Raw genomic sequence first — 21,002 nt, forward strand, 5'->3', positions numbered from 1 at the left:
ATTTAGTACATCCTCTCTCAGTGCTCAGCAAATGTTGTCACCATAATCATTATCATCATCATCAATTCAAATGGGACTCCTTTTTAATTAGTCTTGGGTCAAAGTGGAGACTTGTGAAAATGAAAATTATTCATATTCTAATGCATACATGTTGTGCTTCAGAAAATATACAGAAACTACTGAAAATGAAAATAACTAGGAAACAAAGCCGGCATTACTATTATGATCAACACATTACAGATGCACCTTGATTTGGGATGGCGTTCTATCCAGATAAACTCATCCCAAGTTGAAAATGCATTTAATATATCTAATCAACCAAACATTATAGCTTAGCCTAGCCTATCTCAAATGTGCACAGAACACTTATATTAGCCTGCAGTTGGACAGAATCAACTAAAACAAAGACTATTTTTTAAATAAAGTATTGAACATCTTATGTAATTCATTGAATTCTGGACTGAAAGTGAAAAACAGAATGGTTTTGCACCATGGTAAAGTGCAAAATATTTTAAAATCATTATTTAGCATTAATTTGCTTCATTATTTAATTGTACATTACTTTCTTAAGGTAGAAACTTGATTTTCTTTTTAAATTTATAGGTATTCGTGGGGAAATCAATGTAGTTGTCAAAGTAGACCTCTTCAATGATTTAAATCGATTTAGGCAGTCATCATGTGGAGTCAAATTCTTTTGCAGTAAGTAAATACATTCTATTACTCAACAGGAAATGTAATAACTGTTAAATATGAGAAATCAAGTTAACATTTCCGAAGGCAAGTAGAAAAGGTATTATACTTGGTTTTAATGCCAAAGAGAAAATTGTTAATTTTCTAGAATAGTTACAGTAGTTTTGATTTGAGTATAAATGATATCTAGTTTTTGAAAATTTATAGAAATTTTTATTAGAAAAATCCAGTGACATCTTACTGTAGTATAGGACACTGAAAGAAAGGAGCAGAACACTATGGCTAAGCAATATGGTTCTGTCCCAAAATACACAGGCTTCTATGGGTATTGGGTCTAGGGGACTCCATGAAATATATGGGTCTGAAATGGGCAGATCTTGGTGATCACAGCCAGCCTGCAGTAGAAGGATTGAAATCCCTAAGTAGTTGACTTAGCTTCAGTGCACCAATATTTATTTTAAGAGACTATTTGGTACAGATGTATTCAGGTTCTCTCTCTCCTTTTTGAATCTGAACTTGACTCCTCAGGTTACGTCAGAAAGGTAATGGTTTGATTTTTGAAACTGTGCTATGTGGTGTACAGAAGTACTTTTACAAAGGGCTTTGAATAATCAAAGATTTAAAAAAATTCATTATCTGCTTTCTACCTATTTATATAATAATTAGCTGACTTAAATTTTGATTTTTTAAACTTTGTATTGAATTCTGTTTAAGGTCGTCTATAGTTGTTTTCCAAATTATACAAATGCAATTTATATTTACTTTGCTTACATGAGAAAGGTGGGAGCCTCCATGAAAGAAAATAATTATTTCTAAAAATGAAATCGATCTTAGAAGACTGATTGGAAGTATTATTAGAATTACATTGAAAATATTACAGTAAAAGATGTTCTTGTATTATGTATCTAAAGGTCAAAAAATTGAGATGTACATTTTTTAAAAATTGAGTTTTACCTTTTGATAAACAGAAGCCTAATAATTTGTTTTAACAGCAACGTCTATTCCAAAGTGCTATAGAGCTGTGATAATTCATGGATTTGTAGAAGAACTTGTGGTCAATGAAGACCCAGAATATCAGTGGATTGATCGAATTCGCACACCAAGGGCATCAAATGAGGCCAGACAGAGACTCATTTCATTAATGTCAGGTATTTAAAAAAAATAACTTTATTACTGACTGATTTAGTACTCTCTTAAATTTTTTACTTTCCTTTGACACGCTACCTCAACTTTTACAGTGAAGGCTATGAGTTAGAAGTGACTGCATGCCTTTCCCTGGCCCAGTCTTCCTGAACACACTTGCATTGCCCTCTTTTAACAAGTGGAAATGCAAATCAGAAGCTTGTAGTAAAAGGAAATTGTGTTGATGAGGTAATGTAGTGGAAAGAGTGCTGAGCAAGGGGCATTCAGGAAGGAACCCTGAGTGGGAACCTGGATTCTAGTTTTCCTTCATCTACCATTTATTTGTCAGAGCTTAAGCAAATCACCTTCTTCTGTCTCTCATACTTTCTGTTCAAATGTTGCCTTTTCACAGTTCTTCCCTAGGTACTGTAGTTCCCTCTACCCGTTTGACCACTTTCCCTGCCACTCTGACCTCATTCCCTTTTTAAATTTTTCTTTGAAAAACTTGTTTACCGTTTTATTTAAAGTTTGTATTTATATTAAGAGTTATATGTGTATATGTGTGAATATATATGCATACATATATATTCACACAAAGTATCAATGTTATATTTGTATAGCAAATATGTATATTTGTTTTTATTCTATATATTTGTGCTGTATAAGTATATATTATATTTTATAATTATGCTATATTGTAATAGAATTATGTTCTGTATTCTGTAGAGGCTAAACCATATTATCTTTTAAGTTTCCTTCAAGTTCTGAAAATCTGTGATTTTTTTGGACTTTTTTTTTTTTACCACTACTGTGTCCAGTCTTACAGTATGTAATGTAAAGATACGAAGCAAGAATGAGATTTCCCATTTTTTGTAGGTGAGCTGCAGAGGAAGATTGGCTTGAAAGTACTTGAAATGCGAGGAAATGCAGTTGTGGGGTACTTACAGTGTTTTGATCTGGAGGGCGAGTCTGGGTTAGTGGTGCGAGCCATAGGAACGGCGTGTACTCTGGATAAATTAAGTAGCCCAGCGGCATTCCTTCCTGCATGTAATTCCCCATCCAAAGAAATGAAGGAGTAAGTATGAATCAATGAAATTGTTCTTGCTAAGATTTTTATCTTTTATCTATGCTTTTTCATTTGATTTGAAACATTTTAGTAGGGTTGTTCAATATTTTCTCTGTGATGATTTTTATTGGTGATGACTGTCAAAATTTAAAACTTAAAAATATTTAAATATTCCTAATATTTTATTTATACCATCTTATTTATTTTTATTTTTTGTGACAAGGTCTTGCTGTGTTGCCCAGGCTGGAGTTCAATGGCACAGTCTTGGCTCAGTGCAGCCTTGACCTTCTAGGCTCAGGTGATCCTCCTGCCTCAGCCTCCTGAGTAGCTGGGACTATAGGGCATGCCACCACGCCCGGCTAATTTTTGTATTTTTAGTAGAGATGGGGTTTTGTCATGTTGCCCAGGCTGTTCTCAGACTCCTGGGGTCAAGTGATCTACCTGCCTTGACCTCCCAAAATGCTGGGATTTACAGGTGTGAGCCACTGTGCCCAGCCTATACCATCTTAATACGAAACAAATTAAGTAATATAAAATTAAACTTATTCCAGATATTTAGACACACTGCATATATAAAGCATAAAATGAATATTCAAGCATTGTGTGGTATTTTATTTTCTGAGGAATGCTTAAAACCCTCTACCAGATAATCCAATTATACTTATTACTGGCCACATAGTATATAAAGCAGGAAAAATTGATTTGTGCAGAAGTCTTAAACTCAAATGTGTAGAGGCCAGGGGATTTATATGAATAAACTAACTGAGTGTAATTAAATAGAGTATACTACTTCCTGTAAAGCCAAGGTTGGCAAACTTTTTCTGGGAAAGGCCAATACTTTAGGGTCTGTCCATACAATCTCTTGTCTTTCTTTACAAAAAAAGGAGTTTGCTGATCCCTTTTCTAAAGAAATTTAGTCATACATTTTAGAAAATCTATGTGTGGTCCTGCAAAACACTTCTGTTGGCTTGATTTGGCCTGTGTGTGTCATCATTGTGTCAGAGGCAGAGATTTTCAACATGATGGTGGTCATGACTGTCAACACAGAGTGTTTGGAACAAGATTTTTCAGTCATAATGATTAGAGTGCTAGGTCCTGTTGGGGACTAGAAAGCCTGACTATCCTGCACAGCAAGGGACAACCCTATACAATGAAGACTTGTTTCATCCTAAATGCCTTTAGTACTTCGGTTGAAGACCACTCATCTAGAGATTCTTCTAAGTCAAGGGTTGGCAAACTTTTTCTGTGAATGACCAAATGGTACAGGTAAATGATTTAGTTTTTGCTAATGCTACTTCATAACTGCCATTGTAGCACAAAAGCAAACATAAACAGCATGCAAGTGAGTACAGTGTGGCTGTGTTCAAATAAAACTTGCTTACAAAACAGATGGTAGGACAGATTTGGACTGCAGTCTGTAGTTTGTGGACTCCTGTCCTAGATAATCAGGGAGTCAGAGTTGTATAGTCAGGAAACCTAAAACGTTTCCCATTTCAGTAGTCAGGAGGGGTTGAATAGAAAGGTATCATAGTATGAAAAAACATGTTTTTTCACCATCTTTTTTAAAATGAAGTTTTCATCTTTATCTTAAGTGCATTCTTTTTGTTTAGCCATTTTATTTCTGCTGGCCATTAGTCATTTGGGTTGAATTTTATTCATAAGAGGAAGCACAGTGTTACATACTGCTTAATTTTATTTGGAAACACATTGGTAAATGAAATAATTGTTTTAAATAAATCGAAGAATGAATTTGCTTTATATTGTATTTAAAATATCTCCTAGAAAGATAAGAATTGCCAGCTGCCAGCAGTAGAGTCAGATTGCAGGTTTAGCTTTTTGAGGGTTTCAGATTTTTTTCCCTCTCTCTGTGGCAAATTTCAGTAAATATTTACTAGCAAATTAAAGTGCAAGTTTAAGCAAATTTAAGTAAGTTACCTAGTGGAAGGAGAATGACAAAGCTATATTACCTGTTGGTTCCTTAGAATGAAATACAGATAGCAAGGGGATATGTTTTGCATGCATTCAGGAAGAGTTCTATTAGTGTAAATCTTCTGGGATTGTATACGTTTTCTCCTTTTCTAATCCTGTAGCCTCACAATAAACGTAAGTTCCTTCCTTAGGATTTTCTAAAAGGCGTCTTACTAATTAAGTCAAGTTATTTTTTAAAAACCCTCAATACTCAGGCTGTTTTATTTCAACTGGCTTCATTGTATTTTTTGATAATGAAGCAATTTGGGTTCTGTTTCAAAGCCTATTTTATGATTCAGCTGATTATGACTATTCTGGTATTTAATTATGTAATATTGTTGGTTCTAGACAGGAATTTGATAAAAGGTGGTTTAGATTATGTTATTGACTGACTGGAAAGGAATATTAATATTATAAATACCACAGGTTATTATGAGGCATCCTTTCATGCAGAGAGACTGATCAAATCCGAAAACTCCAAGAGCACATTATGGTCATGTTCCAGTGTATTTGAATTTTAATTTGATGCCATAATTTGAACATTTTACACTGTTCATTTTAGTTTTTTCATTTTATTTTACCTACATTAGTGGTGTGTTCTACTTCCTAAGTTTGTTTTTTTCTTTTTGATGTTTAGTGTCATGCACACTATAAATCCCTTTGGTTTTTTCCAGCTTAACTCTCTTGACAATAGAAAGTGCTTTTAAGTATGAGTTATTGCTTCTTTACTTAAAAAAAGTAATACGAGACAAATTCTCCTGTGTATACTACTGATTATAATAAATATAGCATTGTTTATTTTTAAGTCTTGGATTTTTTAATTCTTTTTGAGAATTCCTATACTTTTTCTCACTTCAGCGGAGAAATAAAAACAAAAACAAAACCTTACTCATTTTTTGGTGTAAAAGTAGATCACCAATGAATTGTTTGATTTTTATCCATTATAGTAAATACCTTTTAATTTCTTTTTTTTTTTTTTTTTTTTGAGATGGAGTCTCGCTCTGTTGCCCAAGCTGGAATGCAGTGGCGCAATCTTGGCTCACTGCAAGCTCCGCCTCCCAGGTTCATGCCATTCTCCTGCCTCAGCCTCTCCGAGTAGCTGGGAATACAGGCGCCCGCCACCACGCCCGGCTAATTTTTTTTTTTGTATTTTTAGTAGAGACGGGGTTTCACCGTGGTCTCGATCTCCTGACCTCGTGATCCGCCCGCCTCAGCCTCCCAAAGTGCTGGGATTACAAGCGTGAGCCACCGCGCCCGGCCATACCTTTTAATTTCTATTAGCAACAAATGTAGAAACAGTTCTCCTATTGTAAAATCAGTAATATTTTCAGAAATTAGTCTGTAGACCTTAGGAAGGACTATTATGATCAGTTAGTGATAGCTCATGTTTGAACCTTGACAAATTGTGAATTGGGGAATGTTCCTGGGCAGTCAGTCATATAGCAATGGAAAAGAAAAAAAAAGATCAGGTTAAGTTGGGCTCTTTGCCTGCCTTTAATTTGTGTTCTAAAAAATGGGGATGATAGTTTTTCAGAGTGTACTCACATATGATTCATGTGATTCTGTTTCCCTCATTGTGTGTAAGCAAAGGCATTGCATAATGAAATAATTGCTGATATTAAATTCAGGATTCTTATTTATGTAATTTACCTTTTTACAACATTCAATGTAATCCTTTTAGCCAAATTTTTTCTTAAAAATTTCAAATCTTATATATCAATATATACTTGTATAACTGCTCTAAGTATACACACACACAGATATGGTTTATTATAGGATGTAAGTAGATATAAAATTTTGATTTGGAATATAGTTTATATGATATATTCTGTATGAGAGCCAAAGTTACTGACATTGTTTTATGAAGGTGTCTTTAAAAGCAAGGTCCCCTTGTTTTGTTTCCATTGTAACCTGATTTTAAGCTATATATTTGGTGTATTGAAATACTGGAATATGTTTATCTGCGTATATCCAATTAGTTCACTCATTTCTCCTTATGCTATCATCTCTCATATTCTTAAGTACCCCTGTCTTAGTAGCCTAGACAGTTATTTAACTTCCTTTATAGAAAATATAATTAATTATATCAGCAATTCATATCTCAGTTTCAAAGGTAATATAAGAACTTTATATTTGACTTTTTACTTTTATGGGCGTCCCTCTCCATAAATAGTGCATAGTAAGTTCTATTGTGATGAAGATAATAACAAATATTTTAAGGAAACTTAAAATACAGATCTTAGTCTTGTTCTCATTTAATTTCATTGACTATTCTGCTTGCCATTTTCTTATTCTCAATTAATAAATTAATCACACTTAATTTATTAATCTGATACTTTAAAACTATGGCTATATCCTAACAAATTAATATTTAGCTATTTTTCAATTTCAACTTGTTTTTTGCATGCTAGGGATTAAAAAAATAAGTTCTCTTCCCTAACTAAAGCTCCTTTGAAATTATTTTAACATAACTCTGCAATCTGTTGTATGTATTGTTTTCTTTTCTTCCACTTTGACCACAAATTCCCTCAGGTCTCCGCTGGTTCATCCTCCAAGCCATGGATGCCGCTCGACTCACAACAGCCCAATTCACACTGCTACTGGCTCACGACTTACTCAGAACTTCTCTGTGTCTGTTCCCACTCTCATCTATACTGGTACGAGACTGCTCAGACTCCAGAGCTGGGGAGATGCAGGCCACGGGCAGAGTGGCTGCAGAGGCAGGCAGGCAGGTAGTGTAGGCAGGTACCACAAGTCTTTACTTCATCCTTTTCTTACTCGAAGTCCAGCTGCAGTGAGGAACTTCTGTATTTAGCTGCCACAGAGTCTCTAACTATATGGAAGTGAAGGTATTCTTCCAGCTTCCAAAGTCTCTTCCACAGATCCTCAAATAATGCTATTTTGTATATGTGTACTGTGAATTTTGCGGCGAATCCTCCCATATATATTTTTATATTTCTGCATTTGTTTAAAAATAAAATTGATGATTAGATTCTAAATGAAATAGCTGCCAAAGCTTCCAATTTGCTTATTTTCTTTATATACAAAACCTATTACAGTAGGTCTTATTTCATTCTGTGGAAGAGAGCTATTGGAGAACAGGTAAGCAACTATTCCGCATTAAATGCAATGTTTCTGTGTAGCTGTATTCATTTTTCTCTCTGCTGTGTTTTTAGCTGTGGCACTCTTGCTGCTATAGGATAAGGAAACATTTTTTCTTTTGAGGATATCTGTGTGTGTGCAAATATAAAAACAATTATGAATATTTACACACACCATTTGTAGTTACCATTTTTCTTTTGTAACTTACAGCATTATTTGAAAATATTTTGTCATATATTCTTTTTATTTCTCCTTTTGATATTTTTTATCCCCTTAGTCTGTCATTTCATGCTTTTTTGCTTTTTCACTTGGCTTATTAACTGTTTCAATGCAGATAATATTTATCTGGAGAGTGATGAATGGTTAAACAGCAATTGGTTGTCTTTGGCCTCATTCCCAGCTCCACACGTAAGAAATGACTGCTGGCCCTGCCCCAATTCTTTCCTGGTGTTTGGATCATGCTGCCACCTGTCAAGTCCTTTGGCACATGATTACTTAATATTTCTCCACCTTCTTCTGGCAGGATTCCCTTCAATGAAGATCCCAATCCCAATACTCACTCATCAGGACCCTCAACCCCTCTGAAAAACCAAACCTATTCCTTTTCACCTTCCAAGTCCTACAGTCGACAGTCCTCTTCTTCTGACACAGATTTGAGTTTGACACCCAAAACTGGTAAGGCGCTTCCACCCACCTTTTGTTTTTTCTTTTTTTAAAAATTTGTTTCTATTTCTTATTAGCTTTCCATCCAAATCTTTCCTCTTGTTTTTGGCACTTAAGTTAAAAAGAAAATGTAAATACTGACCATTTTCAGTTACTGCAATTAAAATATGAAAATTTTGTATAATTCAGAAATTATCTTGTCTACATTTCATTGACTTAATCACAGTGTAGATATCAAAGTCCACGATTTATTTTGGCATATAGACATTTTTCATTTTATGCTCGAATTAAGAGGAATAACATCTTAAAACATTTGACTAAAAAGTAACACTAGTAGCTTGCAATCAATTGCATACAAGCATTTTTGAATTTATTATTTCTGCCTATTAATGAATATAATTCTAAGATTTTATTATGAAAAAACTTTAAACCACTGAAATGGTTATATTAGTGTACATCTATCTATTAACTGGGTATTTAAAATGTTTGGTTTTACTAGTCTTTCTAGGTTAGAAAATAGCATTTTTACTTATTCTTAAATTTTTTTGTTCATTAAATTTATATTTTCTTTTCTATTGTATTTTGATGAATGATTTCTGGGTTTTTATGAATATGTTTTATGATAAAAAGTTGATGAAAAATCAAATTAGTTCCTTATACCTTAGAATAAACTTATTTAAATCATTAAATTATTATTGTTTAGAAAAATTTAAAATAAATTAAAAAACTTATAGTTAGCAGTGATGAAATTTTTATAAATAGTATTTTTGTCTGACAGTTTTCCCATCAGATGATTAAAACATAGTTCTTATTTGTTATTTTTAGTTAATATTTTTAATAGCTCTATATGTATGTTAGAAAAGAAATTTACAAAACAATCCTAGATTTTGTGAAAACAAGGAAAAGAAGTCTAAATCCAAAGCAGTGCTACTTCTAAGGAAAGATCATTTTTTAAAAAGCCTATAGATTTAATTTCTGTTTTTATAAATGAAGTCGTAAAATACAAAGATAATTATAAACACCTGTTTTCTTGAAGATAACAGCTTCATTTTTCTAGATAATTGTGAATAATGTCTACAAATAATGTAGTTATTTGACAGTAATGGATGCTTTGGAATTTGGCACCTTACCAGGTTTATGCCATAAAAAGGGAACCATCCAGATTGTAGTGAAAAAAGATTTTTTTTTTTTTTTTCAGATAAAGAGTAAGAGACTGTGGCCTTAAAATTCATGACAGTCAAGACAAGAAAGACTTACATTACTATTTGAGTAATAAGTTTAAAAAAATATTTTTGAGACTTTGGTCCACAGACTGCATATTCCGGACCTTTATTTATTTTTTATTATTATTATTATTTTATTTTTTTCCCATACCACAGATGAAGTTTGGAAAGCGTTTCCTTGGTGTTTCTGTTTCTTTTTTCTTTTTTCTTTTTTTTTAAATATACCAAAAAGGCCAAGCCTAAAGAAGATTGTCAAGGAATAAATACCAATGAACTTGTCGTATTTTATCTTCTGGCTCCAAATTTTTAGTTTAAAAAAATTTATTTACAAATAGGGTGTTACCCTCATGTATTCCTGTATTTATAAGCTACCTCTAAATAATTTTGTTTTTCCTAAAATTACTTATTACTTGAATAGTTTATTTATATAATATTAGCAATTTTCAGCCCCTTGGCCTTATATTATGAGTCCCTAAATATCTCTGAATTGTCCTGAGGAGCACTTCTATTTCTCATGAAGACTTCAAATGGCAAATTTGTGATTGCTATAAAAATTCTAAAACTATAATTTCAGCCTGTGTTTCATGATTTTCTGCCTTCTAATTTACCTACATCAGAATCAGTGTCTTGAGGAATAATGGACAGAGATAAGCTGATTATACTTTATTTGGGAATCCAAAAGTAGAATAAAGTTAATAACATTTAGACTGAGAAAGTTGGTTTTTTTTCTGTTTGTAGTTAAAGCTACATTATCTGTATTTCTGGTAGGTCTCTTTTAAAAAATTTTATATTTCTGTAGATACTAATTTTTGACATTTACAAGGTTTTATTTTTATATTTTTTCCCAAGTATCTAATAGTGGAATTTTAGATTTACTAGTGTTAGAATATTGACTTGACACCTGATTTTAGCTTATTTTTTTTAGCCAGTCTTTTAACTAGGTATAGTTTTTATAGAGGGTATCTGACCCTTAGGGTACTCACATCTCTGTAAATGCAAATAATACTATGATCAGAGTAAAGAATTAAACATTTTAGAGGAAAAAGAAAAGTATTAATATATATCTCAAAACTGGACAGAAAGAAGTTAATATTAAAATTAATACTGACAACTGTTTACCTAATCCAGTACTGAGTATTTTTTATGGGTATTCAATTAAAGTACCCATTGATGCTATCTTTTAGTTAGTAACATTTGAAGTACTGCACTTTTATAACTTTAAATAAGTGTTTATATTTTAGGCAACAAGTCTGGCTCTAAAAATTTGAAAATGTGGTACATTTTAATCTTACAAATTCTTAAGCCAAAAAGGGCAGGCAAGTTAAGTACTTTGAAGACATCAATTAAAAGTTATTAGAATCACATAAAATCCTAAGTTAGTGATTTAAAAAATTTTAATGAATGTGAAGTTTGTAAAGGTTTGTTAAGTTTTAGACTATGCCTTTTATTTACATTGTGTGGGATAGATGGTCTTGCTAGTGACTTTTCATTTGCTTAGTGTAATTTGTCTGTACATTTTAAAGTTCATTTTTATTGTTATATTTTGCCTCATCATTGCTTTCCTTAGCCTGCATTTTCTGATCATCTTCTGAATCTGCATCTTTTCTCTGCTACTTTCCTCCACAGCACCTTACCCACAGGGACCTAGGATTTACCTGTGTCCCAGCTCCCCCTCTCTCTCTTGTGGTTCCCTTCATCTTAAAAAGTCCTGTCTCCTCCTCTCGGAATCTAGCCTTACCCCTCATCATTCTAGCCTTGTCAGCCCAGTTCTGAGGAAAAGTGTTTCTTTCAGTGAAGAGTTGTTCCTGGCTGCTTCTGGTAGGATCACATTATGTCAGCTTTTTAATCCCTTTCTTTTTCATGCTGTAAAAAATTATTGGGTATTTTATACAAGATGCTTTTCTATTATTTTTCTTACCGGTAGTCAGAGTTAAATAATTGGAATTATAAGGATATAATTGAGGATTACTTGATGGCTAATCATGAATATTCTGCCAAATTATTTTATATATTAAAAAATTATATAAGGACATAGGTCTAGGTATTTCTAATATTATTAGATTCTTATTACTACAGTTTCTGTTTTAGATGCTTTACTTTCTTTCCCTTCATACCAACTCCATTCACATTGGACCTGTATCATCATGTTGCTAAACCATATGATTACATTAGTAAATTATTCTGTTTGAATCAGTTTAAGTCTCATTTTGGTGATATTCTTTCATTATCTTTTTTCTGTCTGTTGCATTAGTTATTAAATTTTTCTGCTATATTTTCTGATATTTCAATTATCAGTACAAATTTACATTTTATTTTCTGGCTTTTAATATGCTTCATATAAAGATCTTAGTTTCATTTCTATGTTTAGTATTGTATAGTCTCTGAAAATAATGTTCAGATTACTATAAGAAAAACCATTTTTTTGTTTTTAAGAACAGAATGAGACTATACATATGCTAACCTTTGTTTCCTTATCCAAGAACAGCTAAAAATGTAAAAGTTAATTAGTTCCTTTTTAAGTCATTGTGGTCAATTTGGCTGTATGCATCTTCCGTTTTGAAAGGGATGGGATTAACTCTAGTCTGTAGAGCACTGGCTTCTTACCTGTCCCCTGCTTTCTATGATTCTTTGACCATAGTTGATCTATTGGCATGGTCAGAACAATAAAATAAGGTAGGGAAAGAAATTTAAAATTAAGCCGTAAAAAATACATCTAAGAGCTTGGGAAAGATTTTTCATTCATAACTATGTACATTTATGATGTGTCTATTACATGTCCGTGATTTTTTGTTTATTTAAAAAAAGTTTATGTTGATTTTTGTGAATGAGTTGACACGTATGAAATTAATACTGTTTTGTCATGATATGTTTAGAAATGGGAAGTTATAAGAAAATAGATTAGACTATATTTCAAACTCACCTAAATTTTGTGTTTTCTAGAGAATTTTGGAATATTTTCAGTGAGCACAAGTAGTGCTTTTGTCTCTATATTTACATTTAATCAGATATTTTGTATTTCTCATTTTTTAGTATTCTTAAATTGTTAGCATAGTAATTGTTATTATCTTGATTATTTTAATTAAAAGGCTCAGCTTTTAAAATGGAATATTACACAAAGATTCATCACCTGTACATAATTTTTCTTATAATTTTCAGAAAAAATTAAGTCCAAAACTAGCTGGGGTCAGTAGGGCTCTGACATCTTGCATCTAAAGAAAACTGAATAAAAGTAGAGTAAAATATGTGCTTTAGTTGTCATCCCCAATGCTTTAAATGTTTCGATCATTTTATCACATTTCAACTCATGATGTTTATGAAGAGGAATGCAATTAAACTTTGTTTCTATAGTTGTTTTTTTGGTTGTTATTTATGTACTGATGTTCTGTAGGAATGGGAAGTGGTAGTGCTGGAAAAGAAGGGGGGCCCTTTAAAGCTCTTTTAAGACAACAGACTCAATCAGCGTTGGAACAGAGGGTAAGATTCACTTGATATTCTTTGTTCTTACACTGTTAATATGACTTTTTTATTTTATGCTTCCATGTACTTACATGTTTTCATGAACTGTTTTGGTTACATATCTATAGTATTGCAGTTTTGAAGTCCAAAATGGATTTAAGATGTCAAAGTTAATTTGTTTATGGATAATTACTTTTGATTTGGAATACTTACATAATAATAATTTTTGTCGTTTTATCTTTTATCAGAAATACTATTTTTGAGAATACCTATTGAATGCTGAAGTAATTTTCCATTACATTTATTATTGGAAAGGAGATGGTAAACATTTTTGCAGAAAAAAAATTCCAGTAGCATTTTATTATATTAAAAATAATTCCTTAGTATATAAATATATTTATTTGCTGAGATTACTTTTATCATTGACCAATCTCTTAGGAATAAGAAATGTACAGATTCTATATTTCTAAACATTAATATAAATAATGTGGTTATTCAGTATAATGCATCTATTTTAGTTATTGTAAGTTTGAGATTTAGCTATATTTGTTGATTGGGAAAATAAGCAGTGACAGTTTTTGGATGATTTCTCTCTCTCTCTTTTTTTTTTTTAAATAAACTTCATTGCTAAGGGAGGATCGCCTCATAGGTTCTGTAGAAGGCGGGTATGTTTCTGAAAAATGTGTGAGAGCCTATTTCTTGTACTGATAGCTTTTCTAGTTTTAATCTTGGTCATTTAAGTTTTATTTAAGCTTTTAGCAAATGTTGACAGCGTTTTTCTTTTTGTAATGCAAAGTTTTTTTTTTAAATTTAATAGCACTGTGAGACTCATGTTCTTTTTTCTAACTAATATGGTGCATGTTATATATGTCATGTCAATAATTTTAAGACATAGTTCTATAGCTTTCATTGTGTCTGATTTGGAAGCTATAAGCATTTACAGAATTTTCTTTTACATGTTCTGTATTACACTAGCATTTGGGGGAAAAAAAGGTGAAAGAGTAAATACCTGTAAAAGGATACATTTCATAAAACTAAAGTATTTCTCCTCTAGAGGTTGGTACAATTTATTTTCTAGACTTTTCCCTCCTTATGCTGACAGTATCTGTGTATGCACTGTTTACCTAGGCAAGTCTGGAGAGAGCAGAGCTGAACTAAGCAATGAGGCTTTAGCTCATTTTTTGCTTCATGCTCTATCAAGCAGCAGTTACCTTCCAGCTACTCTCGCACCTTGCAGGCAAACCTACAACTGCCACCAAAAGGCCCACCTAAACATTCAAATCACTATTAAAACCAAATATAACAAAAGACTGAAAACGTTGAAGAGGGTCAGAATGAAGGTGTGTGTGTGTGTGTGTGTGTGTGTGTCCACTTAGCATTTTTTTAGGCCAGAATGCTCTTTTTCCCTGTCCCATTATTATGTTCTCTACAGAGTTTTTCACAATAGGAATATGCTTGCTTATAATCAAATTACCATTCTGGAATTCACATCAACAGAAAAATGTGGGTTCCCTTGAAATTCGATATAATAAGATTTTACTTGTATGTTGTGCCTGTGACTTGCTGTCTGTACCAAGAATCTTTAAAAACCATCTCACTTTAAGGGAAAAAAATATTAAGCAGTGAAAACCATTTTGAATTAGTTTGGATAAAATTTGTGTTTGCAGATATGCATTTAAATATTCTTAAAATTTTGGACACGTTTACACATTGGACATAGATTACTAAATAATCTTCATGGAATTAACAGCAAAGGTGTAGAGAACTATGGTTTTCATTTACAACTTTGTCAGTCCTGAGTTGGCAGTACATCTATATCGTCTAACCTCGAAGTAGCAGTTGCTTAAGTTTATGAAAGTACTTCTCTACCTTGTGTACGAAGTAAGCAGCCAAAGCATTATCATCTTTGGCTTTCCTATTCACTTGTGACTGCCATTAGTATGGCTTTTGTTTTGGGAAAAGCAAGAAGTATGAAGAATTCTCCCCATATGTGTTCAGATATGACTTAATTCTGCTAATCTGAACACTAGATTATGTCACTGACATGATCTACTTACATGATGTTTTATATTCCTTTCTTTAATATTCATTTCTATCCTTTTGGTAAACCACCCTTAATAAATTATATGGCTTTTTTTTTTTTTTTTTTCTTGAGGAAAGAGAAACTTTATTTGCCCAATCTCTTTTACAGATTATTCAAGTAGTAGTTGTCAAAATTAAAAGTGTTATTCTTTACTCCACAGAAGCATTGCCAGGTTTTTGGGAGATGAGAAATAGAGATAAAAGTTTTATTTAGATTTAAGTTCCACCTATGAATTTTTTGATGTAAAGTAAATAGATATTTAATTAATTAATTAGGAGAGAGGCTCTCTCTATGATGCCCAGGCTGGTTTCGAACTCCTGGGCTCAAGTGATCCTCCCATCTCAGCCTCTTAGAGTGCTGGGGTTAAAGGCATGAGTCACTGTGCTCAGCCAGATTTGTTTTTCAATATGACTTTTATTTTACCTGTGAGAAAATATGGAAGTACTTCTTTAGTTCCTTCAGTCAAGAAACCTAGTTAACTTAGTTTAACCTAGTATTTCACAAGTACATTTTACCATAGAACTTTCCTTTTTAAATACCTGTTAGTGAGGAACACATTTTGGGAAACATTAATATAAGGTGAACTCTTGAAGAATTTTGATCTTTTTAGAAGTGGGAGTAAAATTGTACAATAAATCATGGTAGAAATCTGTTATGGATTTTATATCTAGAAAGTTTAGTCTTTTGCAATAATAAAAAGAGTGTTTGATTTAAAGAATAAACTACTTAAATCTCTCCTAAGAAAAATCCTATTTAAATCTCTTTTTAAAATAATACTCCCATTGTGCTCTGATGATTTTTCAACTAAACTGTCTTTGAGCACACACTATTAAATATTTTTATGCTGCCTGCCCTTGGCTTATGTCAAAGCATCAGCATGTAACTTTATCTAGGTACCACAGGGAAAGCTACTTTAAATATGAAGACTTTCTGGAGAAAATTTCTTCTGCAGTTCCTGAAATTCACATCTAGGCATTGAAAGCAGGATGTGCTTGGGCTAATCTTAAGGAAGCTATTCTTTTTTTTTTCACTGAGACGAAGTTTTGCTCTTCTTGCCCAGGGTGGAGGGCAATGGCATGATCTTGGCTCACTGCAACCTCTGCCTCCAGGGTTCAAGCAATTATCCTGCCTCAGCCTCCTGAGTAGCTGGGATTACAGGCGTCCGCCACCACAACTGGCTAATTTTTGTATTTTTAGTAGAGACAGGGTTTCACTATGTTGACCAGGCTGGTCTTGAACTCCTGACCTCAGGTGATCCACCCACCTCAGCCTCCCAAAGTGCTGGGATTATAGGCGTGAGCCACTGTGCCCGGCAGAAGCTATTCTTTTAAACAGAAGAAAAATCTATAAATTCATCAGGTGTAATAAAATCAAATCCTTAACTCTAAACGACAGTGAAACCAGATGATAAAGTTTGTTGCTTATAAAGAATCTAGGAATAAAAGGCTCTCTTGACTTCAGTTTTTCATATAAAAAATTGAGATAATAGTATTCTCTCATATGGGAAAGGTTATAAAGCACAGGCTACAGGGCCTGGCACATAGAAGTACTTGACAGTAGTTGCTAGTTATCGTGGTGATGATAGGTACTTAACAATCTGCTATAGATTTCAGCAGTAGCACTTCTCATGAGAGAATTGTATGAAGACGGAGTTTTGGTTAAATAACAATGACATTTTTATTTATTATAGGTTAAATTTTGTGTTTTAGAGTGAATTGGTGTGCCGATTAGGTGAACTGGGGACATGTGAGGTGGAGAGTGGGTCGTGGCCTCAATGGGCAGCCATCACCCTGTGTGTTTCTTTCTGACCAGCTTCTGACCAGCTTCCCCTCGTTTCTTTATCCCAAACAAAGAACTTTGGGGAGAAGGGTAAAGAACCCTGAATTGAGAAGTCATTTAGGTTCATTTATTCATACTTACGTAAAATCTTATATGAAAATGTTCTCTAATACATAATTTACCTATTTTATTTCTTTAGAAGGAAAAAGGAAGTACTGTCTTCCATTTAGCTTACAAAAATGTTATTTTCAATATCTCTTTTCTAGATATTTAAAAGATTTAAGTATAGACATGACATATAAAGTGATTTTTTATTCTGTGAGACCACCACATGCCTCAGATATTTTGAGGAAATATTAAAATTTAAGTGATCCTAACACTGAAAAAAAAAAATCTGAAAGACCTAACTACATTATTAATAATATAAGCTTACCTATACATTTCTCATTTAAAACTCACATTTGCAAAGTTCAAATGGACTTGCTCAGTGATTACCAAACTGTTTTCCCAACTTCTTTCTTAATACTTATATTGTTGTGTAATTACCCCTGTGTGTGCTGTGCCTAACAATAAATCCATTCAAATATTTTTATGACTCAAAACTTCATTTACGTTCAAATTTCCTAATAATAAATATGAATTCATTATGAGGTAATCTTCTAGCTTGTACAGTTTTTATTAGATTTCCAGGAATAAAACTTGGAGGACAGAAAAAGAAGTTTAAATGGAAATAAGGATGCATTTTGACTAAACATACTATAATACATTTATTATAAGTGACGTACTCTCCTTCCATCCTCTTCCTTATTTTCCCTCTACCTTTCTGCTGGGCCACACCTAACCACTTCCATAGACTAGTTTTTTTACTCTCTTCTTACATAGCGTAAATTTTTCTTTTTCTTGTTTAAAGATTACTTCTAAATTTGAACTAAATTTATTTCTAAATAAATTTTAGAAATTTTTTTTATACTCAACCTTCATGGGTTACTGAAGTGCACAGGACTGATTGCTTTTGTGCAAAATGATTCCAAGTTGCTGTGCTTTGTGATCATGCTTTTGTGAGTTTATATTCTCCATGCTTGAAGCAGCCAGTGAATAATTGTTGCTGCTTTTAATGAGCCTGCTCCTAGTGGTATTCTCTATCTCTTTACCAGCTTTTATTTGTTGCATTTAATCTGAGGTGGTCTTGAAAATAAGATCATGATAAATTTTAGAATTGTTTGTTCTTAAGATAAAAATTTATGACTACTATAATATAGTATGAATATGATGTGTGGGAGTCTCCTATGAATAAAGTATATGAGCTTTAGTGCTTGAGACCGTTAACAGTTCTTTTGACTGTTGAGAGCCCTGTTTTGCTTATTTTTCTCAATTATGCTCAATTATGTTCTAAGTAGCTGAGGCTACTGGTAAGTGATTCCAGTTAAGTGAGCTACATTAATCTTGCAGCCAGACAGGTCAAACATCAAGTTTTCCTTACTTGCATCCAATTTGTGTAATGTGAGGGGCCTCCATGTTTCCACAGGAGCTCCATTTTCTTATTGGGTGCTATTTCAATGAATTTCCTTTCTCAGCTTTTTCATTTCTCTTTTTTGTGTTTCTCTTTGTCTCTAAGTTGATGAATTTTATTCTTTAAGAGAGAAGGAGAGAATAAAGCTTGCAAGAACTTGTGGAATTTTATTGCCTTCCTATCCGTTATCTATGTACCTTTCACCTTTCCTTAATGTACCTTTATGCACTTGTATTTGTTCCTGCCACATCGGTGTTGATAAGAGTAACCTCACACAATGATTCTCTACCCACCTCAACTTGATATTTGCCACTATCTTCTTTTTCTTAACCCACACTGCTTATCCTCTCAGTTACCCTCCTTTGGTCCCACTTTCATTTAGATCCCTTGGCCCCAGGTTTTTAGAGTCTTTACCAGTGTCTTATACTGGGTGTTCATGTGAAGGGGGTGTCTAAACCACTGAGAAATAGATAATGGGGTAGAGGGATAAGGCAGTTCCCTCATCTCATTGAGAAGTTCCATCAGAGTTGGAGATTCAGAGGAAGGAAGAGTGTGTTTCAAATATCTTAAATTGAAAGAACACTTTTTTTTCCTCATTGAGAACTGATGAAATGGGTCTTTGGATTCTGTATAACATTGTATATATGGGGAAATGGATTTGAAACTCTAAACATTTAATAAAACTTTTAATTACAAAGCATGTGTAATGTATAATGGGTGAACTTTTATTTCAACGGATGTAATACATTTGCTATGACAAGCTTTTTAATAAGCAAATTTTTTACACTTTACACACGATAAGTTGTATTTTTCCCCTATTCTTTCCACTAGGAATTTCCATTTTTTACCTTGACGGCATTTCCTCCTGGATTCCTTGTACACGTTGGGGGTGTAGTTAGTGCACGTTCTGTGAAGCTTTTGGATCGTATCCACAATCCTGGTATGTTCTTAAAAAGTTTCAATGTTTCCTTTATTTAAATTGTGGTTATTAAAGTTGATTTTTATGATTTTTTAAAGCCAAATCTATCTGAAAGGAGAAATGAAAAGAAAGTATAAACTAGCACGTTACTTTAATATATTTGTAGTCATCTCAATTATAAATAAACTAAGTGTATTTTAGTTACTTTTCTGTAAAAAACAAATCTTGATTTATTTTTGGTCACAATATCACTTTAAGGAAATCCTTAAATAACTTTTCTTTGACCCAGGGGAGATAATCATTTTTATAAATTGACCATTATGGCCATTAGTTTAAGATGTTAGTTCTTTTCATTAGCAGTAGCTTTTTATAGATTACTTATTTTCCTTGTTCTTAAAACAGGTATTTTAAAAAATGTAATTGTAAAGCTGGGCACAGTAGCATGTGCTTGTTGTCCCAGCTACTCAGGAGGCTGGGGCAAGGAGGATAGTTTGAGCCCAGGGCAACATAGCCAGACTTGGGCAACAACCTGGGCAACACAACAAGACCTGTGTAAACACTGTGGGTATCATAGGAACAGACAGGTAGCAGAGGGAACGAGACCAGTCCATGGGTCAAAGACCCTCTTCCTGAGCAGGCGACTGGAGCTGTCGTTTCTTAGAGCTTATTGTGTAACTTGAACACACTGGGACTGTCTTTGACCACGGCCACCTGTCCCCTCCAGTCTGCCCAGGCAGCACTCAGGAGACACAGAACCCAGATCCCAGCACTGTGCTGGGATTCCACTCTGTCATTGGTGGAATCCAGCATGGGCAACAAAGTAATTGTGAGTGTTGTCTAGAGTAGTTAAGAATTGAAAAACAGATGAGCAAACTAACATGCGGTCCTCCAGTTTCTTTTATGTTTAAGCAAACAAGTAAGAATAGTAGCTTACTTCTTTAAAACATAGGATCATAATTATAAAAACAAGTAGGCCTCAAAGTCCCACTGGATTCAGGCCCTTGGAACAGAAATCCTCTGGTGATTTTTCTACGTCTAAAATAAGCATGATGAATATTGGGAACTTTCCATATGGAATGTGTTCTTGCATCTCTCATTGACTAGATGCTCAATCAACATACGTTAAACCTGAAGTTATATTAGTATTCTTATTTGGCATGTAGATGTATATATTTTTGAAAATTTTAAATTGTCACATCCGGTGACCTCTTTGTGAGGCTTGTATTGACAGCTATAAAAAGAAGAGTGGCCGGACACAGTGGCTCATGCCTGTAAAATGCTAAAAATACAAAAATTAGCTGAGCGTGGTGGCAGGCACCTGTAATCCCAGCTACTCGGGAAGCTGAGGCAGAGAATTGCTTGAACCCGGGAGGTGGAAGTTGCAGTAAGCCGAGATTGCGCCACTATACTCCAGCCTGGGC

General features: G+C 33.3%; 1 protein-coding gene across 14 annotated transcripts in view; it reads left to right on the top strand.

Annotated features, from left to right (window-relative positions):
• Positions 1-21,002, top strand: part of C2CD5 (C2 calcium dependent domain containing 5) — a 96,348-nt gene that overhangs the window by 18,373 nt on the left and 56,973 nt on the right. For 5 of the 14 annotated variants that reach the window (XM_030804829.1, XM_030804832.1, XM_030804840.1 and 2 more), the window contains 7 exons: positions 604-699; positions 1,683-1,838; positions 2,689-2,887; positions 8,472-8,623; positions 13,223-13,308; positions 13,923-13,955; positions 19,494-19,602. In XM_030804829.1, coding sequence (XP_030660689.1) covers positions 604-699; positions 1,683-1,838; positions 2,689-2,887; positions 8,472-8,623; positions 13,223-13,308; positions 13,923-13,955; positions 19,494-19,602 — 831 coding nt within the window. Of the gene's footprint in view, positions 1-603; positions 700-1,682; positions 1,839-2,688; positions 2,888-6,080; positions 7,504-8,471; positions 8,624-13,222; positions 13,309-13,922; positions 13,956-19,493; positions 19,603-21,002 lie in introns of those variants that run through there. The other 9 variants (XM_030804833.1, XM_030804837.1, XM_030804841.1 and 6 more) reach the window with 5 other exon arrangements.

This window comes from Nomascus leucogenys, chromosome 23 (assembly GCF_006542625.1).
Source record: "Nomascus leucogenys isolate Asia chromosome 23, Asia_NLE_v1, whole genome shotgun sequence".
NCBI classification, from domain to species: Eukaryota; Metazoa; Chordata; class Mammalia; order Primates; family Hylobatidae; genus Nomascus; species Nomascus leucogenys.